General features: G+C 32.9%; 1 protein-coding gene and 1 long non-coding RNA gene across 2 annotated transcripts; both read right to left on the bottom strand.

Moving 5' to 3' along the window:
- Positions 1 to 14,162: 14,162 nt before the first annotated feature.
- Positions 14,163 to 15,751, bottom strand: LOC110270490 (uncharacterized). The gene is made up of 2 exons (XR_002360118.2): positions 15,270 to 15,751; positions 14,163 to 14,401 (listed from the first exon to the last, which is right to left on the bottom strand). It is a non-coding gene; the product is annotated as an uncharacterized LOC110270490 (long non-coding RNA).
- A 993-nt stretch (positions 15,752 to 16,744) lies between these two features.
- LOC107632147 (SH3 domain-containing protein) lies at positions 16,745 to 20,414 on the bottom strand. The gene is made up of 10 exons (XM_016335813.3): positions 20,155 to 20,414; positions 19,859 to 19,987; positions 19,559 to 19,628; positions 19,291 to 19,439; positions 18,811 to 18,912; positions 18,462 to 18,659; positions 18,305 to 18,367; positions 18,082 to 18,171; positions 17,700 to 17,774; positions 16,745 to 17,199 (listed from the first exon to the last, which is right to left on the bottom strand). Exons 1-10 carry the CDS (start codon positions 20,392 to 20,394, stop codon positions 17,080 to 17,082), a joined length of 1,236 nt encoding a protein of 411 aa, XP_016191299.2. The 5' UTR covers positions 20,395 to 20,414; the 3' UTR covers positions 16,745 to 17,079.
- Positions 20,415 to 20,449: the final 35 nt, after the last annotated feature.

Here is a 20,449-nt window from a genome sequence, read left to right on the forward strand (position 1 = left end):
TTTTCTTCTCTTCTCTTTATTGATTTTGCAACATTATGTATTTTTTTCTCTCAAAAAGAATTATGAAAAAATAAAATAATAAAATGAAGAAGAAGAAGCAGCAGAAGATGAGGAGAAGGAAGAGGAAAAGTTTTAAATTATACAAAATTTATCAGTATAAATACACCGAAAATTCTTAACAATACATAAAAATATCTTAGTTTTATACCGAAATTTACTGTAAATACACAAAAATATTTTTTTAATGTTGTTTTTTCCTTTTTTATTTTTTTTAGTTGAATGAATGTAGGTTCATTTTTTTTCCAAGTAATTTTGTAGCATTATACGTTTCTTCTTTTTTTTGTTTGATTTTTTTTTTATTTTTATTAAGAGAGTAAAACAAGAAAAAAAAGATGAATAATAAAAAAAAGAAGATGACGATGATGATGAAAAAGAAGAAGAAAAAACAACAGAAGATGAAGAGGAGGAAGATGAAGAGTTTTGAATTATGCAAAACTTATTAGACAAATACATCGAAATTTCTCAACAATATACAAAAATGTTTCAGTTTTATACCGAAATTTACTATAAATACATAGAAATATTTTCTTTAATGCTGCATTTTTTTCTTCTTCTTTTCCTTCTTTCTTTCTTTCTTTTAGTTGAATGAATGTAAGTTCATTCTTTTTCAAGTAATTTTACAACATTATATGTTTCTTCTTTGTTTAATTTTTGTTTTTATTCTTATTAAGAGAGTAAAACAAAAAGAAACTTGAGAAGGTAAAACAAGAAGGAAAAGATCAATAAAAAAAAAAAAGATGATGATGAAAAAAGAAGAAGTAGCAAAAGATGAGGAGAAAGAACTAGGAAGAGGAAGAGGAACAGTTTTGAATTATGCAGAACTTATTAGTACAAATACACCAAAATTTCTTAACAGTACATAAAAATATTTTAGTTTTATACCGAAATTTTCTAAAAATACATAGAAATATTTTTTTTAATGCTGTATTTTTTCTTATTTCTTTTTTTTAGTTAAATGAATGTAAGTTTATTCACTTTTAAGTAAATTTGCAGTATTATATGTTTCTTTTTTTTATTTTTTTTATTTTTATTCTTGTTAAAAGAGTAAAATAAAAATAAACTTGAGAAAATTCTATGATAAAAATTCTATGATAACGATAACAATAACGACGATAACGATAATTACGATACGTATAAGAAGACGACAATCATTATAACGATGATGATCATGATGATGAAGATGATGGAGGAGAAGGAGAAAAGAGAAGGAGGAGAAGAAAGTTCAATGAGAAAAGAAAGAGGAAGAGAAAGAGGAGAAGAATGTGGTGTTGGTGACCAAGATAACAAAAGAGAAAAATAACGAAAAAGAAGGAGAAGAAGAAGAAGCAGGAATGACCAAGAAAAAGAAGAAGGAGAAGAATATTAAATCATTTTTTCACCTTAACCCATGGCAACAATAAAAAAGTCTCACCGCTGGACTCAAAAAATTTTAGAAGTAGGGGCAAAAATATATACACAAAAATAAAATTTGTTGATCATTATTAATTATATAGAGATATAAAATTAAAAAAGTTAGTAAACACTATTATTTTTAAAATATTATTCATTATATATAATTTATAAAAAATATTTTTTTTATTTTTAAAACTTGAACTTAAAATATTTTAATTAAATTATAAAAAATTTGTTATCCTAACTAATTTTTTATACATATTTAATAATAAAAGACTGAATCAATTAGCACATTAGCAGTTAATGATACACTAGTATTTATAATTTGAAACTAGAATTATTAATGAATACTAGAAAAATTAAATTTGTATATAAAGAATATGTTTATATAAAATAATAGAAAGATAATTTATAATTTTTTCTTTCTTTTTAAAATAATTAAATTTGTTATATATTTTTTAATTAATTTAATTTTGATATAATGTTAGTTAAAAGATTTTATGCATCTGTTTAATTATGTGTTGTAATTTAAATATTTTTTCATTACTATTTTTAAAAATAAAAATATATTATAAATTAGTAAATTAATCAATTCATTTTAAAATTTTATATGCAACATAAATACATATAATAGAACAAAAGATATAAAATAAGTAATAAGAATGAATAAATTGAGAATAAAATAAAATATATAAAATTATGAAGAAAATAAAATATTAGATTAATATCTAAACTATAATTGTTTGAATTAAAATTTGCAATTGAAAATTTTAAAAAGCTAAGCAATGAAATTGAAAGATACATAAAGTCATAGAGAGCTATATAAAGAAAACATAAAGAATTTAAAATTTACTTTTTGATAACGAGAAGATGACCACTAGGCAAAAAATAGATAAAGAAGGTTAAAAATATAAAAATAAAAAGAGAATTTAAAGAAATAAAAGAGTGATAACCAAAAAACTAAATTTGATTAGGTTAAATAATAGTTAAAATAATAAAAAAATAAAAGAATAAATTTGTGATTTTGACCAATTGAATTTAATTTATTTGTAATTGGGTCATTTAAAATTTAAAATAAAAATATATTATATATAACTATTTTTTAAAAAAAAATGAAAATACAGTGGGGCAAGTGCTCCCTCATGCTACAAGTTGGGTCTGCGCCTACTCATGGGCCCCAAATTCAGCTTAACAAATTTAATCTTTATTATCTTATCTTATTTTTATGTTATCTTCTTATCTTATCTTTACTTTTATTTTTCGTAGGTAATACTCTATATATATTTAGTTTTATCTTCATAATTCAATCAATCAACAATCAATAAAAATTTCTTCATCTTTTCTTTTTCTATTTTTTTACAATTTTATTAAAGAAGAAGAAAAAGAACGTGTAGTAGGAGAAGTGCGTAAGTGTAAATGACTTATTGAATTTATTTGGTTAAATAATTTGTATGTAGAGATTAATTCAATTAAGTATTGAAGATGCTCAATAATAATAATTAGATTAGATAAAGTAAAGTAGTATATAAAGAGAGTGAGAGAATGAAGTGACGATTTCAACAAACTCCTAAAACCAGTTTTCTTTTTGGCGCGCCAGCACTCTTTTGCAATTCTTATATCTTCGAAGATCAAAGTTGCTTTTGCTAACGAGATTCAAGCTTTGTTGAACCCTTACATCAAATTCTTCTATTTCTGTCTTTCTTCCTTATTTTTTTTCTTACTTTCGATCTACTTGCTGTGAATTTCTTTCTCAAGATTTGGTGTGCTTAGCAATTGTGTAAAATTTAGGTTTCATGTTTCTTAGTAGAAGCACTTTTAAAGATTCGGAATTTCTTGTAGGTTGTGAACAAATCCGTGAGAATGAGTGACATTGAAGCAGTTGCATTCCTTAAGAGAGGAGCAGAGGGTACAGAGTGCCGAAAGGAAAAGAAGCAGAAGATGAGGAGGACCATGGATTTGAAAGCATCTCGCCAATGTTCTACCATTCTCAATGTTTTGTCCTCTCACAAACATGGATGGCTTTTCAATCAGCCAGTGGATCCTGTTTTGTTCCAAATTCCTGATTATTTTGATATCATAACACATCCCATGGATTTAGGCACAATTAAATACAAGCTCGAGTCAAATAGCTATCCTTTCATGGAGGATTTTGTGGCTGATGTCAGATTGACCTTCTGTAACTCCATGATATACTATGCCCGTGGTGATGAAGTTTATAAAATTGCAATGGAGCTCAGCCAAATATTTGAGGGTAAATGGGAAGAGTTTGAGAGAAGTTTGAAGTGTGAACAAAATCCTGGGAAAAGTATGAATCAAGAAAATGATACCTTGTCCAACAAGCCACCTCAAAGACTTGCGAGAGTAAGGATCGTTTTCTGCCATTGAAATAAGCATTATATGGAACATGCAAGAGTGCACAATGCATAACATATTTCTTTGAAATTGACTTAACAAAATCATTAAATTTTGCTTGTAGATTTGTTACACACCAACTTTTGTTGCTACGCTCAGAGTGATTCCGAGAGGCATGCACAAAGGTACATAACATCATGGTTATAGTTTGGGTTAATAATCAAATTAGTCCCTAGAAGATAAGATATTTTTCAAATTCGTTTCTTATAGTTTGGGTTAATAATCAAATTAGTCCCTAGAAGATAAGATATTTTTCAAATTCGTTTCTGAAAGATTTTTTCAATCAAATTGGTTCTTTAAAGATTATGAATTAATCATATTTGTCCTTCAGTTATTCCATTCACAATTTTCGTCAACAATTGATTATGTGAAATGTTAACTGATAGCATACATGATATATAACATGTTCAATTAGATGTTGACTAAAATTGTTTATGAAAATCTATCAATTTAGTCATTAGGTCATATTAGGAATAGGATTTTTGTAATTGGAAAAAAATGACTAAATTAATGAATTTTCATAAACATATTTGGTCAATATCCAATTAGATATTATATATGTTGTCAATTAATGTTTTACAACATTAATCTTTGAAGAAAATTGTTAAAGAGTGATTGGGGAACAAATATGATTAATTTGCAATCTTTGAAGGACCAATTTAATTGAAAAAATCTTTTAGGGACGAATTTGAAGAATGTCTTTCAAGAACTAATTTGACTATTAACCCGTTATCATTTGTATTATTCTCTAACTTTGTATATTCCCCTATAGAGAGGGGTTTAAATTTGACTAACTAACTTACATTTTTTACATTGATTTAAACATAACTTCCCAAGGATCAAGAGGACGTGTATATAAATCTGGTGCTGATAAACTGGTATTAACAATTCTCTTGTGATTAGTGAACTTAAACTCTGGCTCTTCTATTAGATTTTAAGAAGAAACTTTGAATGTCACTCCAGGAAAGACGAGGCCATCGCAACTCACATTTGCAGAAGAAATCTGATGCTGATTCGGTTAGTGAGATGAGATTTTCTACCTGTAACTTTATTGCTGATTCGGTTTAACTGATTATGTTCTGTATGATACTGCTGCATAACAGAGAGAGCTAGGATTGAGGCCCAAACTAAAGCTGCTGAGAAAGAGCCTAAAGAGACAGGAAAACATAGAAAGAGAAATTGCCATTGGATTAGAAAAGGTTTTGTTTTGTTCCTGTATTAACTTCATAACGAGGTTGTCGTTTCTTTTAAATCTTTGAGACTCTGATGGATTTTGTTTTGTAGATTAAGATAACTGCTGATGAGAAAGATAAAAGCCTGACGGAACTTGAAATGCTATCTCCTCAATCCCCAAGCAGTAAAATTGCACCCAGATTGGGGCAGCTTAGTTTATTTGACAAAGATTATAATAATATGCAGATGACCAGGTTTTGAATGGAAGGAAGAGATGATCCTTAGTTGAAGTACTTTTTAGCCATTTTATTTATTTGTACATTTTTTTATAGTTTAAAATTGAAGATTGGTGGATTTGTGTGTCTATGGATATGAGTAAAGCATATGCAAGTTCTCATGTGTGACTTGCATTTAAATGCATCTTAATCAAATACATATTTTCCTTTCCTTCTTTTTAGATACCTCAATTTTTTATTTGGTCAACCTCAATATAACTATGTCATTAGCTAAAATAACTTGAATTTTAAAAAAAAAGCTAATGTTAGATTACTACAAATTTAACAACATAATAAAGAAACTACAATATTAGATATAAAATAGCCTTCAATCATTATTCTTGATCACTTTCTACATCTTCTTCATCATCAAAAGTTTGCAAATCAAGATTTAAACCTGAAAATCAAAAGATATAACAATTAACAAATTAATTGGTACAATGTTAAAAATGAACATAAATAAAGATTAAATAAATACTTAGTATAAATTATAACACAGAACACCACTATATAGTACTATAAATTATAACACAGCACCCCATCATGAGTTGAAACAAATAATAAAACAGCACACCACTATATAGTACTACAGATTATAAGCATTTGGTCATTCAAGCACATGAGTGGTAAATGTAAAGCAGAGGGAAAAAACATAATTAGGTGCTATTATAATATAAGACTTTAAATTATTAAAATGAATAACTACCAGGACTCAGTTACCAATAATAATTCATAAGCACATGAATCATATAAATAGAGCAATAATAATTCATAAGCACATGATTTGTCAATAATAAGAAGGACCTTTTCTTCCTGTGATGCATATCATTCTTGAATGAAAATATGATTGTTATTGTCATTTATACAAAACTAATGTTATTGAAGTAGGAGTGACAATTATTAAAAGAAGAAACTATAATGTCATTGAAGAAGAAGAAAAGAAAGAAAAAAAAAGGTAATGATTTTCTGCCAAGAGATAAAAGGCACAAGATAACAAAACAGAGGCCCTTGTGCAAACTGGATGTCTCAATGTACATCATAAACTTTGCTTTAAATAATTGATAGATGAAAATTAAATTGAAGCCAAAAGGGAAAAATAAAAAAATGAGTATATACCCATTTTGATCCTCAAAGAATTTCAGACGGGACACTTTAGTCCCCAACTAAAATTAATTACTCGATTAGTCCCTAACAATTAACTCCGTCAGTCATTTAAGTCCTTTATTCCGTTAATTCTAACGGAAGACAAAATAGTCCCTGACAACTCTAACAGGGGACAAAATGGTCCCTGATCTCCTTTGTTTGGAAACGACACTGTTCTCTCCCAATTTTCATCATATCTCGCATAACACTAACAGTTTAACACTGTAACTTCAAACTACACAATGCACACTCTATAAATTTAATGTTCACAAGAAAAAAATCTTCAACTTATTCTCAACCAATTCATACTCAGGAAACTAATGTCTATGTCTCTCAGCTAGTTGTCGTCTTCGATGGATCCCATGAATCTAGACGGCAAGTCTGATTTGTTAAGACTCGTCGTCGTTGTTGCCATCTCCCTCCTCCTCTGCCCTAACATCTCCATGACCACATTGTCCACCATTCCGATCACTTCCTTCAGCTTCTTCTCCGAACCAATGTTCAGTAATCGCTTCAGTTTCCATATGAGCGGCAACGGCGACATTGTTCGTTGTAATAGCTTGGATGCGAGGTTGAAGTTGTCTGCTAACTTAGACTCCGGAAAAGAAGGAATGAAGCACTCGGTGTCTATTTAAAATGAGAATTTGCATATGATGTCAAAGGAGAATCTTCTCATGATGTCCTAACATCCAACAATCTATATTGGTTGCCGAAGAGTGAAGAAAGGCATGCCCTTAGAGTAGTTGTGGAAATTAGTCTTGAGGATGTCGTGGACGTTGTCGGGGTTGGAGGTGATGTTATCAAAGACGTGCAAGTGGATGCTTTTGGTGGGTGAAGTGCATAGGAGGTGGATGTACCAGTCACAAAGATTTAGGAAGTGTGTGGTCCATGACATCTTGAGGTAGGTGCGACACGTGTGACAATTATACCATGGCTTAATCTTGGAACTAAAGAGAAGGAAGGAAAAGATGGAAAAGAAGACTGCGAAAGTGAAGAAGAAGAGTATGAATGTTAGGGTTATGCGAGATATGATAAAAATTGGGGAAGAATAGTGTCGTTTTCGAATAAAGGGGTCAGTGATAATTTTGTCCCTTATTAGAGTTGTCAGGGATTATTTTGTCTCATGTTAGAATTTTCAGGGACTATTTTGTCTTCCGTTAGAGTTGACGGAGCCAAGGACCTAAGTGACTGACGGAATTAATTATTAGGGACCAATCGAGTAATTAATTTTAGTTAGGGACTAAAGTGTCCAGTCTGAAATTCTTTGAGGACCAAAATGGGTATATTAGAGTGATGAACACTAATAAATTAAAAGTAAAATAACAGAGCTCATTATATAAAGAAAACAATAATAGTAGTTCATCCCTATCCATCAGCTATTTATTTAGAATAATGTATATTGTTAATTAATCATTAATAGGTATAGAAATGATAAGTTAACAGTTATTAATAAAGAAAAAAGAAAAAGGTTCTTTGTCCGTGTGAGTGTGGGTAGAGACATCCCTCTCCCTCTGTGTTCTGCAGCCATTGCATATATGACTAGAAAATTTTAATGTAAAATTAGGAAATCCAGGATAAACATTATATATCCAGCCACAGGTTAGAAATAATATAAGTATGAATGTTGCAAACTCTTCCTAACATGACTCAGATAAACACAACAATCTGACTCATCAATATCAAATAGTGAGAAATTAACTCACAGTTATAGAGTTCTAGTTACAGATCTAGTGTTCTAGTTCGAGGGTTTAGTTGCAGATTCACAATAGAAGAGAAAGAGAAAGAGAAACTTACAGATCCAGTGATTCGCAGGACGCAGAGACAGCGACGGACTCACAACAACAGCAACGGCGACCGACTTACTGCGACGGCGACGAGCTTACACGAAGGACGGCGAAGCTCTACGCTCAAGTGGAGGATGGCTACAAAGCTCTTCCCTCAGACGAAAGACGGCGGCGAAACTCTGCTCTCGGACGGAGGCGAAGCCCTTCTCTCAGACTGAAAACGATGGCAGCCGGCAGGTTTGGAGAAGAAGAAGCTCAATTGGAGAAGAAGAGTTGGGTTTAATTGTGAATCTGAAGAGTGAAGAGTGAAACTGCGCAAATGAACCCTAGCACAACTAAAAGTCATTTATATATTTTTTATATTTAATAATTTTTATATATTTATATTATATATTTTATTTTATATTACAATATATAATATATACTCCGGGGCGGGTAGGGGCGGGTTCACCCTAATCCCGACCCCGCCCCGCCCCGCCAGTGCACCCGCCCCGACAAAACCCGCCCCGCATCCGGGGCGGGTAATAACCCGCCCCGACCGGGTAGGGGCGGGGCGGGTACCCGCGGGTTCAGGTAGTCCTGCCACCCCTAAATATAAGTTTGATTGAGAATTTAGTTTCCATCGTTTTCTTTTGCTAGTTTCCTTCTTTTCTTTATGGAAAAGTACAGAAAAACAACCCCCTACAAGTCAATATAAGCCAATTCTATTATAATTTAAAGAGTAATAGACAAATAAGTTCTTGACCTTTTGTTTCACGGACATTTTTGTCTTTTGGAATTTAAAAATACTTTTAAGTTCCTAAATTTTATAAACAGCAGACAGATAGGTCCCTCTATCCATTTGCCTCTCAAAAAACAAAACGGAGATGGGTGAAGTAGCATCCACGTGTTCGTTACGGAGCTATGTGTCTGTTACGGTGCTGTTGTGGCATGTCTCCCAAAAAATAAAGGAAAAATAAGTCCTTGCACTACAAAAAGATAACATTTTGTGGTTTTACGGTTTTGCAGTCTGAGAGAGGGTGAGCTAGAGAGAGATTAGGTAAGGGCCAAAGGGAGGGAAAGGAGAAGAAGGTAGCAAATGGTGATTCTGTGATGGCCAGACATGTGATCATCAGAGGCGAGACAAATGGCCAGTGATGATGTTGATGAAGATGGTGGTTGGAGAATGAGAGGGGTTGCACTTTTTCTTCCGTTTTCGTAAAGGAAAAGAGAGAGAGTGAGAATGTGAGCTAGAATTGGGGGAGGGGAGAAGGAGAAAGAGAAGAAGGAAGCGGAGGAGGCCGCGGCGGGGGCATGGACTGCTAGTGATGAAACAATGAGAGGTGGCGATGATGTGGGACGACGAAGAGGAGGGGAAGAGAGAGGACCGCGGCGGTTTGGTGTGGCGGCTTCATCACAGATGGTGGAGGCTACGGTGGTTCTGGGACGACAAGGGTGGTAATTTTGGTGATGGAAGAGGAAGATGGTGGTTGTTGGTGTCTGAACGACAACTATGGAGCGATGGTGATGGTGATTCGGAGATGATGGTGGTGAGAGGAGGGCGACGTGCAAATCAGAGGGGAGGAGAAGGGAAGAAGAGAGTTTGAAAATGAGTTTACGGTTTTGGGGTTTCTTCAAACGCGGGGGAGCTCGTCGAAGGTCGTCGCTGGAGGTTCATGAAGATGGTGATAGTGAAAGGGAGGATGAAGCTGTGTGTGGTGAAGAGCAAGAAGGAACTCCGTCGTGATTAGGGCTGCCTTTGAAACGATGTTGTTTTGCAACCGGGGACTAGTTGTTCCATTTTGAAAAGGTTCCATCTACGTATGTATCCGTATGGCCAGGTCAGCATAATGGGGCCACGTTAGACTTTTTCGTTGACTCTGACGGACTCATATGATCGGAAGGACTCTTTTGTCTAACTTTTAAAGATGTTAGGGACTTAAAAGCATTTTTAAATTCTGAGGGATGAAAATGTCCGCGAAAAAAAAAGGTTCGGGACTTATTTCTCCTTTACTTTAATTTAAATTTTATAAATAAACAAAAATTAAAAAATCAAAATTCAAAATTCAAAAAAGATTATATCTACGTTTATCCTAATCACATTTATAGTACACAATAAAAACAATTCATAAAAAACCTAGTCTCTTTCCATTCAATTGGAAACAATCAAATCTCTCCCTCTACAAACCCGTCGTCTCCACGCAGTTTCGGCGCCGCCGTCACCGACCACCGCTGCGTCTTTTGTTGCATTGCGCAACCTCTTTCTCGCGTCCCACCGCAGTCCTTTTTCGTTGGACATAGCCGTCTCCACCGCCGCGGGATCATAATCCCGACGCATCTGCACTGCCAAACAGCATCGCGGCCTCCATCCGTCACGCTAGACAGTGCAGAATCTACACTCCATGGCTCTCCATCCGTCGCGATGCAGCCACCGCCAAGCCTCCATTCGCGACGGGCGATCAACTACTCCAATCCATAGCGACTCCTCCACTCGCGATGTGCGGCCTCTGTGGCTTCTTCCTCGCAATGCGCTACCGCGAGTCCCCACTGTCCATGCAACGCCGTCCAAGACGTCGTCACCGACCACCCTGTGGCTCTTCTTCTCCTCCTCCTATTTGGTTTTGAATGATTATTTTAACTAATTTTTTATGTTTTTTTTTTCTTAAATTTTGGATGATTCTTTTTATTAGTTTTGGAGGATTTTTTTTCTATGTTTTGTATTTTTTTTAAGATTTGGATGATTCTTTTTATTAGTTTTGGAGGATTTTTTTTCCTATATTTTGTATGTTTTTTCTTTAAATTTGAATGATTTTTTATATTATATTTTGATGTTTTTTTTTAATTTTAAAGTTTTTTTAAAAAGAGAAATTAAGGTTTGCATAATGAATGATAAAAAGTAAATTAGAATAAGAAGAGATAATTAATAATTATTAATTTTATATTTTTTAAAAAATAAAATTTAAATAATCACTAATTAATAATAATTAATTAATATAGAATATAATTCAAAAATACTTATGAATGCACTGTTGGCTATAACTTGTTGATTCTCTAGCGGAATTGCATCTTTATATACCTCAATGTAAATTTAATATTGAAGAAACAACAACCCATAACAAAGCCTATTAAGAGTGCATTTAGCAATCCAATCGTAACCTTATCTTGTTGAAGATTGCGCAAGATATAATTTTTGAACACCTTAACTCATAATTTGTGACGAAATTCATCTTATTGTTCTTCGATTTTTGTATGATTTCACTTATATTCTCGACATTTTGCTTCGACAAGTTGTTTGTCACCGTTAAATTAAATTGAGTTAGATGTCCATAAATACGTACTTTTGGATATTAGATATTATAATTATTTTTGTTTAGTATCATAAGGTTTAGACTATTAAATGGTCCTAATAATAAAATATAATTTTTAAATTTTTTAATAATTATCAAATAGTTCTTATTTAATTTTTATAAATTATTATTTTATTATCTATCTATCATGTTTATTAATTATTAAAAACAAAAACAACAAAATAGATTTTCAATTAATTGTGACCTCCATAGATATTTTAACAATGCGAATCAATGATTTTTATATTACATCCGTAAAAGTTAGTAACATCATGTTTGTTGGTAATTCAATCGATTGGATTGGAAGTATAACACAACCGATTGAATTTTGCACAACAATATAAGTTTTTAAAATTCAATTGATTGGAAGTGTAACACAATCGATTGAATTTCGCACGTCAATATGTGTTTTTTCAAAATTCAATCGATTGAATGTATTAGACAATTGATTTCAATCAATTGAATTGCGCTATAGAATATGTGTTTTTTCTTATTAAATCGATTGGCAGTCTAACACAATCGATTGAATTTCGCGCTGGTAATATGAATTTTTTCAAAATTTAATCTATTAAAAATGTTACACAATGACAATATGTATTTTTTCTTATTCAATCAATTGGAAATATTACACCACGTATGATTAGAGAGAAGAGAGCAGTCAATAGCTCAATATAGGGCTGATCTTTTGGTTTACAATAAGGGAATATAGAAGAAAAACTTATTTGAGAGACAAGTAAAATCCATAAGGCTCTCTTAGAAAACAAATTTAATGGGGATGATAATGGACAATGTTTTAAATTATAGATATAGTGCTTGGTGTTTTACTGTTTCCAGATTCAAATATCACTCGACTCTAATGGGAATTCCATTGTATTGGTACCATGCTAATTTGTATGTATTAGTTGTTCTCTTGAAGCCTGTATCAACGCTTACCAAAGCTGAAACACAAGCAAAATATGGATGGTGATATGAGGGAGGATTTTCTTACAATTTCCATTGAAACATGGATTACAAAAGGGAAGTTCCCATGTATTTCACTGTTCTCTTTGCAAATTTAAAGCGATGATATATGTATGCACTGGAATATGCAATTTGCTAATATTTTGAGATTGATCGCGTTCCTCTTTCTTCTTCCTCTAGCAGATCAAATGGAGGTTTGTGTGAATTCTCTTCTAAATGAGTGGTGGCTTCTCGGTCGAATCCAAAAGTTTGTCCATGGATTTTCGACAAAGCAAAAGTGGTTGTGGGTTAAAATCTCTTTCATTATTTTTGTTTCTAATTGTTAATAAACATAACAAATGAATAATAAAATAATAATTTATAAAATAAAAGATAAATTATATAATTAAAATTAAATAAAAATTATTTGACAATTATTAAAAAATTAAAAAATATATTTTATTACTAAGGCCATTTAATAGTCCACAAATGTTTTGGGACAAATTTTTTGCCTTTTTGTATTGAGATAATGAAAATTTCTAACGCAAATCTAAATCTCCGTTCGTCCCTAACTCAACTATTGTCAACTTAGTGCTGACATGAATTGTTAGTTACCTATTTGACATCCCAAAAGTAAAGTAACATCGTCATTATGATCAAAATAATGTTCCAAATTAGTTAGTTAGACTCAATTTAGTCCTTCCCATAATATAAAACCCTAGCCCCCAAATTAGAAGCACCACATTCATTTTGGTTAGTTTCTTGGTGGCTAAATTCCCATTTTAGTCACTGAGATTCACGCGATTATCCATTTTGGTCCCCAACATTTAAAATTATCTATACTGGTCCTCCAAATTCAAGTTTGGGCACCAATGTGGTCCTTCGACTCTTTCCGGCGATAACTAGACAAACAGAATGCTGAGATGGCACCCTCCCTGCCACACTAGGTGATGAGTAAACGACGTCATTTACCTTTGATGCCCAAACAAGTCAGAAATGAAGCATAGTGGAGGTAAAGAATAAGAAGAATACTTTATTTTGGGTTTCCATGGTTTCTTCTCCCTTCATATACAAAGCAAAGATATTTCTGACTTGTTTGGGCACCAAGGATAAACAACGTCGTTTACTCATCATCCAGCGTGGCAAGAAAGGGGCCATCTCAGCACTTTGTTTGCCTAATCATCGCCGGAAAGAGTCGAGGGATCATATTGGTGCCCGAACTTGAATTTGGAAGACTAATATAGATAATTTTAAATTTCGGGGACCAAATTGAGTCGCATAAATTTCAGGGATCAAAATGGGAATTTAGTCGTTTGTTGGTGGATAACATCCCTAATAGAGTGTTCAACAACTAGAAGCAAGGGGAGTTTGATTTCCAAGCAACCCGGCAATGAGGCTATACTAGAGTCTATGTTGTGCACAAGAGTCCATGGTGTTCATTTACAAGAGAGGAGGCCTTGTGAAAACCAATTGGTCTTTTGCTCCATTCAGAGCTCATTACAAGTTGGCAAACTCAAGATCTCAATGCAAATGACAGAAGATTACAAGAGATTTAATTTGATTTGATTTTTATTTATTTTTTAATGGAGACTTTGGTGCTAGTAACTAGCATTTGCATACACCTAGCTTAGTGTGCTAGCTTTGTAATGATGGAAATATGCTGAAAAAGTTAAGAGAGTTCACTATTTATAGCAAATTGATGTAGAACAAATGATAATTCCCTGCTACATCAAATAATAATATATATATATAAATTGAGAACTCAATATATAATACATCTTAATTAATTAATTAATTAAACTAACAGGACCAATGGCTTCATTCCCTATTTCATACTCAAGGGCTTAACCCATGATTCCAATCCCTTCAAGCAATGCCGCCATTAATCTTTCCAAACCTGAAAATGCATTAGAAGTTGTTAAGTCAAATGTTCATACAAGGAAGCTTCACTGATTCAACAATTACATGTGTGTTTGCAATTTAATTTTATGAAGTTTTAGTGCTGTATCTGCTACAATTTTGAGACCAGTAACATTCTTATTCAGTTGCTCCCTAGTTTAATTGCACTACTAATTTCCCAACAACTGAAAGTACTAGTATAAGCAAAATCTTTAGTATTTATTTTAAAGGAGAACAATGTGTAAGCAAAATCTTTATGGAAGTATGGGCAAAATATAGCAGTTGCCAAATTCATGAACTCTTCTAGAGGGAACATCATGAATGAAAACACTATACATATTAACCCCAAAAGGCATAACAGTGAAACACTGAATCAATTAATTAATATTCTTCTCACCAGTTTCCATCATCCATTATGAGAAATTTCAAAATGCTGAATTGTCTATTTGTCTTTAAGCTTCATATATGTTAATAGACTTAAAGTTGCTGCATCTCACACCCTAAAAAGTGAAAGTGATTTCCATTCATTTATTACTACTACTCAGAGAACGACCCCAGCAATAAAGTAGAATAACTCCATAGACACAAAAATGCATGCGTTAGCTACAAGAATTAATGACTAAATAAGTAGAACTAAACTACTAATCTCATGAGATTCTTCGAACCACAGAAACAATGCTGGTCATAAACATAAAAAAAAAAAAAAAGCAGCTTTTTTGTTACAGCATTTGAAAAGGAAAGAAAAAAGTTTCTAGCTTGACCATCAAAACCTCTTGAGAAGAAATCTCCAAGCACCCCAAAAGCAACAAGGAACTGAAAAGGGGGAAAAAGAGAAGAAAGGAAGATGGGTGTTAAAAAAATGGTACCTTTGTAGGAGAAACCATATGAAGAGGAGATGGGTGAGAGAGAAATGGAAAATGCCATAGGAATAGAAACAGCAGTGAGGTTGTGGTTCTTGAGAGCGCATTTAATATGAAAATAGTGAAATTGGCGCAAAGAAAGGAAAGCTTAGCTTAGCTGAGACCACAAACAAGTGAAGAATGGAACCTGACACTTATTATATAGCCAGCCAGGGAGAGAAAGAGAAAGAGAAAGAGAAAGAGAGAGAAACAGTGAAAACACAACACAGCAGAGAGAGAGAGAGAGAGAGAGAGAGAGGGTTGTTCCTTTCTCTTTTTTTTTTTTTGAGGAAATCGAGGCAATGTGTTTGGTTTGGTTTTGAAATGAAAAGGCAGAGATAGCATGGATGACATGAGTCATGAGACACCACCTTTCGTTGTTGTTGTTGTTGTGTGTTGTGATATCTATAACGGTTACATAATTCCAGTTCCATGGGCACTGTACTATGATGACTCGTGCATCTTGCTGCTGAGTTCATTGTCCCAAACATATTTCACATTTTAGTAATGTCGCCAGTCACCTCTATCAATCACAAAATCTATGTATACTATATAAAATAAGAAATTAAATTCTTTTATAATTAACTAACAATATCTAATTCTTTTTAATGAATTTCATATGTAACCATCAAACTATTTTTTTAACAATATAATATTTATATAATTAATCTTACATAAAATTCATTATTTTTACATTAAATTTTCTAATTTATATGTTTATTGCTTTCTTAAAATTCATTAGCTTTATACACTAGAAATTTTAAGTTATTATTCAAGATATTACATATTATAAAATATGCTTTATCATATTGAATAACACTTCGAATTAAGGGTTTCATCTTTCAAGTTTAAAAATGAGAGATATGTATAAACATGATTTTTAAAAATAATCTTATTTCCAATTGAGTATTTAAATTTCAAATAAAACCACACATTAATTGTGGTTAAGAAAATCCTTAATAAAAGATTCACCTCTTTTGCAAGTTTTCTTAAATTACACTATACACGGAATGGTTTTTCAGTTATTATTATTATTCTCAAGCTCACATCTATTATTTTTCATTTACATTTATACCCATTTTCAGATTTTAGTATATTCTTTTTCTGTCGAAATATATTCTTAAGTAATATTTGAATACAAATACAATTTTTATGTAAATTAGGGTGATGGAATCATGGAATCTAAGTAAGACAAAAATTTTGCCAAGAGAAAGCATAGAAGGGTCTTGGTTGATTGAACCTAGGATCATGTTGGCCCCAAAGAAACTGTGTGCCACTTTCGGCCAATTCTCTCTTTGCTGATTAAAACCAAATTTTGTTAATACCAAAATCAGACATCCCTATCTAAATATGCTCTTAGGCTTACCTTATCATTAGAAACACAATCCAGCAATCCTATGATCCTTGTTCTACCAATATCATTAAGCAAGATCCAGACATGATTATCAATAAAGACACATATGTTACCCAAATCAATTACAAAAGGTAAAAAAAGAAAAGGTAAAGTAGTGTCTGTCACCCCACCAGAAAAGAAAAATGAATCAACTTTAAGCACCACCGCTTTGTCCAACTTTGAAAGAGGATAGGTTACATATAAATTACCCTTTTCTGTTGTAATAACTAAAAATTAACACTTAGAATCAATCACTTCACATTTAGGCAGTAGGAACAGGAACCTCAACCTGCATCCAATTTTGCTTTGTCTTCTTTGGACAATTGGGTGCTGAACTATATATTGGAAACAAAGCAAAGAATGGCTTGGCACAAGAAGGAGAAACTAGTAAACTTCACCAGCCAAGTTTGTGGAGGGTATTCTTTGTCGTTTCTCGACGTATGCAGACGGAAACCACCCTGCTCTGCCGTTGCATTCTCCTTCTGACCACCCGGATGGGATTACCTGATGATAAACATATAAAACTTTGGTGAACAATGAGAACCAGAAAAAGTGAGAGATTTAAATTCACTTACTGAAACAAATTTCATTATGAAAGTAGTAGGAAGCAATTGTCGACAATAGTAGAGATTTAATCTCACAAAATGAGAATTGGATAACTTATATTTCACTATGCAGAGTAGTTTATCGGAAAATAAAAAATATATCTTTATTCTGCTTTTGTTTGACCCTTTTTGCCCTTGAGATCCCTTAAGAAATGGATAACTTGTGAAGGTATCAAAGTAACAAACTTCCCCATCTAATGTAAGTATTTCAGCAGCTCTGGAACTAGAATCTCACAGACATGAGAGTAGCCAATATGAAAGGAACCTATTTCAGCTAAATGTAAGTAGTCACTGAGAGAATACCAAACTAGTTTAGTAGCTTGCCACCTGGCATGTTTGAGGATATTCATATAGAAAACAAAGTATAACAGTACAATGACTTTAACTGAGAAAACAAACCTTTCGCACAACAATGAAATCACCCTTTGAAAAGCTCAACTCCTTTTCTGATTCAGCACTAAAAGAATGCATTGCCTTCAAGATTATTAAATGTTAGTGACATCAAATTAATCCTCAAGAATCAAATTGATACTTCAAAAACAAAATTAAAATAAAATAAAAATTCAAGAACCACAATGGGGATTTACTCATTGTTTTGTGATATTACATGCCACAAATTTTCATTAATGCTCAATATTTCAGTAATGTAATAATAAGTAAGCCAGATTTTCATGGTAATGTTTGATTTCCATGACTGAAGTAATTAATCAGTTTTCAATATGTTAAGCAATTAGAAACAAGGAAATGAAATAGAGAGAAATGATAGGAATAATTAGCATACTTCAGCCAAGAAGTACATTGTTTTCTCTGTGCCATTCTCGGGTATAACCACTGGAGGGGCAGATTCTTTCTTCTGTCTCTCTGAGACCATCTGAGAAAAAATTCTAAGTTATGAAAATTCATTGCTACTAAGAGAATGACAACAAGTCGTAGAGCCAATAAGAAATAGGAATATATGAAAATTAATTATGAAAACTTAAAACTTCTGCACAGCCAGTTCGCACCTCAGCTTCAATTTCACTTAGAATAGCACCAACTCTTAAATGAAAGGTCTTTTCTCCTTCAACCTATAAAATCATAAACAAAATCTTTGATATAAAAGGCCAAAATATTTCCCACCTCGGCATCGATTGGTATAATAACAGTCACGTCTTATCATACCATAGCAACGAGCCTTTGAAATGTCAGTCTCTGCTGCTGTGCCTCAACAGCTGCCAGTGCAGCTGCAGCTTCTTTACCCAGAATTGCCATGTTTGCTTTCAGCTCTTGCATCTTTGCTTCAGTAGCATGGAGTTTTGCAACTTGTTCAGCAGTAGGAGATTCCCTAATCCGTGCTTGTCTTCTAGAAATTTCCTCCCTCTAACCAAATTTAACACACAAATTAAGAAGAAATCCATAGGAACACCAAATAATGAAGTGAATGATATAGCAGAACAATGATAAACTATATACTCGTACTAGTATTTGACCTGGTGTAGGGATTGCTAATCTATTCCAGATTTTGGCTTACCATGGTCTCTGCTTCTTGCCTCATCTTACTATACCGTTGAGCAAGATGGCGAGCATCCTCCAAAGGTGCACCATTGACCATTGATCTCAAAGGATCCAAAACCTGGAAATTGAAATCACCATATTCACAATACTCTCCTCATACATTTAAAAAGAGTGTAAATAATAAATTACATAGATCTCCCTCACAAATTCCAAAGTATGCAATTTTCCATAGAGATCTTGATATAGTATCAAAACATACACATGTGGGAAGGGCAAAAGGAGTGGCATATGTATTTGATGAAAAGTAAAAAATAGTGGGCTACCCTATGTGCTTTGAAAGGGAGAGATCAATGAAATTTACTCATATTTGACTTATTTAGGGAAAAAAATGGAAATTCTATGCTCAAAACTGGCTAGCATGATCTATTTGAGACTTAATGTTAGGTTAGGGGTTCAATTTCATCTTGTACAACTGCACAAGGTATCAAAAGCCAACCTGGGAAGATAAAAGCCGATTCAATTCATCTTGCTCCTTTTCTACATGTTTGCGAGCATCACCATATACTGATGCTGCCTTAGCCAATATGTTGTCAGTGTTGTTGTTCTCTGCTCCATATTTACAGCAATCCTCAGAAAGTTTTGTTCCTGTCTACCACAGATATTGTTGATAAGCATTATTCCAAAACACCTTGTAAATTATAATGTCTCGTGAGACTAAAGTAAAATTTTCAGGGAAAAAAGAGAAACAAAAACTAATTTCTCACCTGCTTCAATATGCTTAAAACCTATGGCTGTAAATGTTTCTGCCGCTTTAACAATTTCCTTCTGGAAGTCCTGAGTGAGAAGATAGTTCCACACACATCAATTCAAAGAAGAAAAAGAGAAAATGGAGGCAAATCATTGACAATAACATCCTTCCTTTTTTTTCTTACACATTCCCTAAAATACATATCCACACAACTAGATTAAGCTTATAAAGTGGGAAAGCCCATGCTGCTCAAACATATCAGAACTAGCAATGGTTAACCCAAAGAATTGAGAAAAAGGTGATCTTTATTGTATACCTTGCCAGAACGAGTGGCCCTATAGAGCTTTTCAAGTTGTTGATGTCTCTGCATTTCAACCTCATCAATGACAACAACATCTGAGCTCTCATATCCGCTGCTGCTGAACTGCTTTATTAAACCGTGAAACTGGAGAAAAAATACCATTAAAATTTAACTTCACCGCTCAATAATCATGACTTTGTGAAATCTTGGGCATACCCAGATGAAGATTTGAGAAGAAAATGAAGGATAATTGCACAAGAACACAGAAAGATACAATCTTGGGAAATGGGTGGGTAAGGGAAGAACGGTACCTGCTGTTGTTTGGCAACTTGGTCCCTAAACTTGGTGGCCTGTTTCCTCAGAGCGTCCATGGCAGAAGAAGAAAGAGAGTCGCCAATAACAACAATCAAAGTATGAATAAGATGAGATCTAATGTAAGAGAAGCTCAAATGTTGTTTCTTTTCACAAGCGATTTTAATTAAATAAATTAAAATATTGTAATCATGTAATGTTGATTGGAGGGATTTAGTATTTGATTTTGACTGTAGCATTGCTATCTACTATCCTCTTTGGGTTCCTCTTTTTCAATCAAACCTGTCTCAAAAG

The sequence above is a fragment of the Arachis ipaensis genome, chromosome B10 (assembly GCF_059453495.1).
Source record: "Arachis ipaensis isolate K30076 ecotype BB chromosome B10, ASM5945349v1, whole genome shotgun sequence".
NCBI classification, from domain to species: domain Eukaryota; kingdom Viridiplantae; phylum Streptophyta; class Magnoliopsida; order Fabales; family Fabaceae; genus Arachis; species Arachis ipaensis.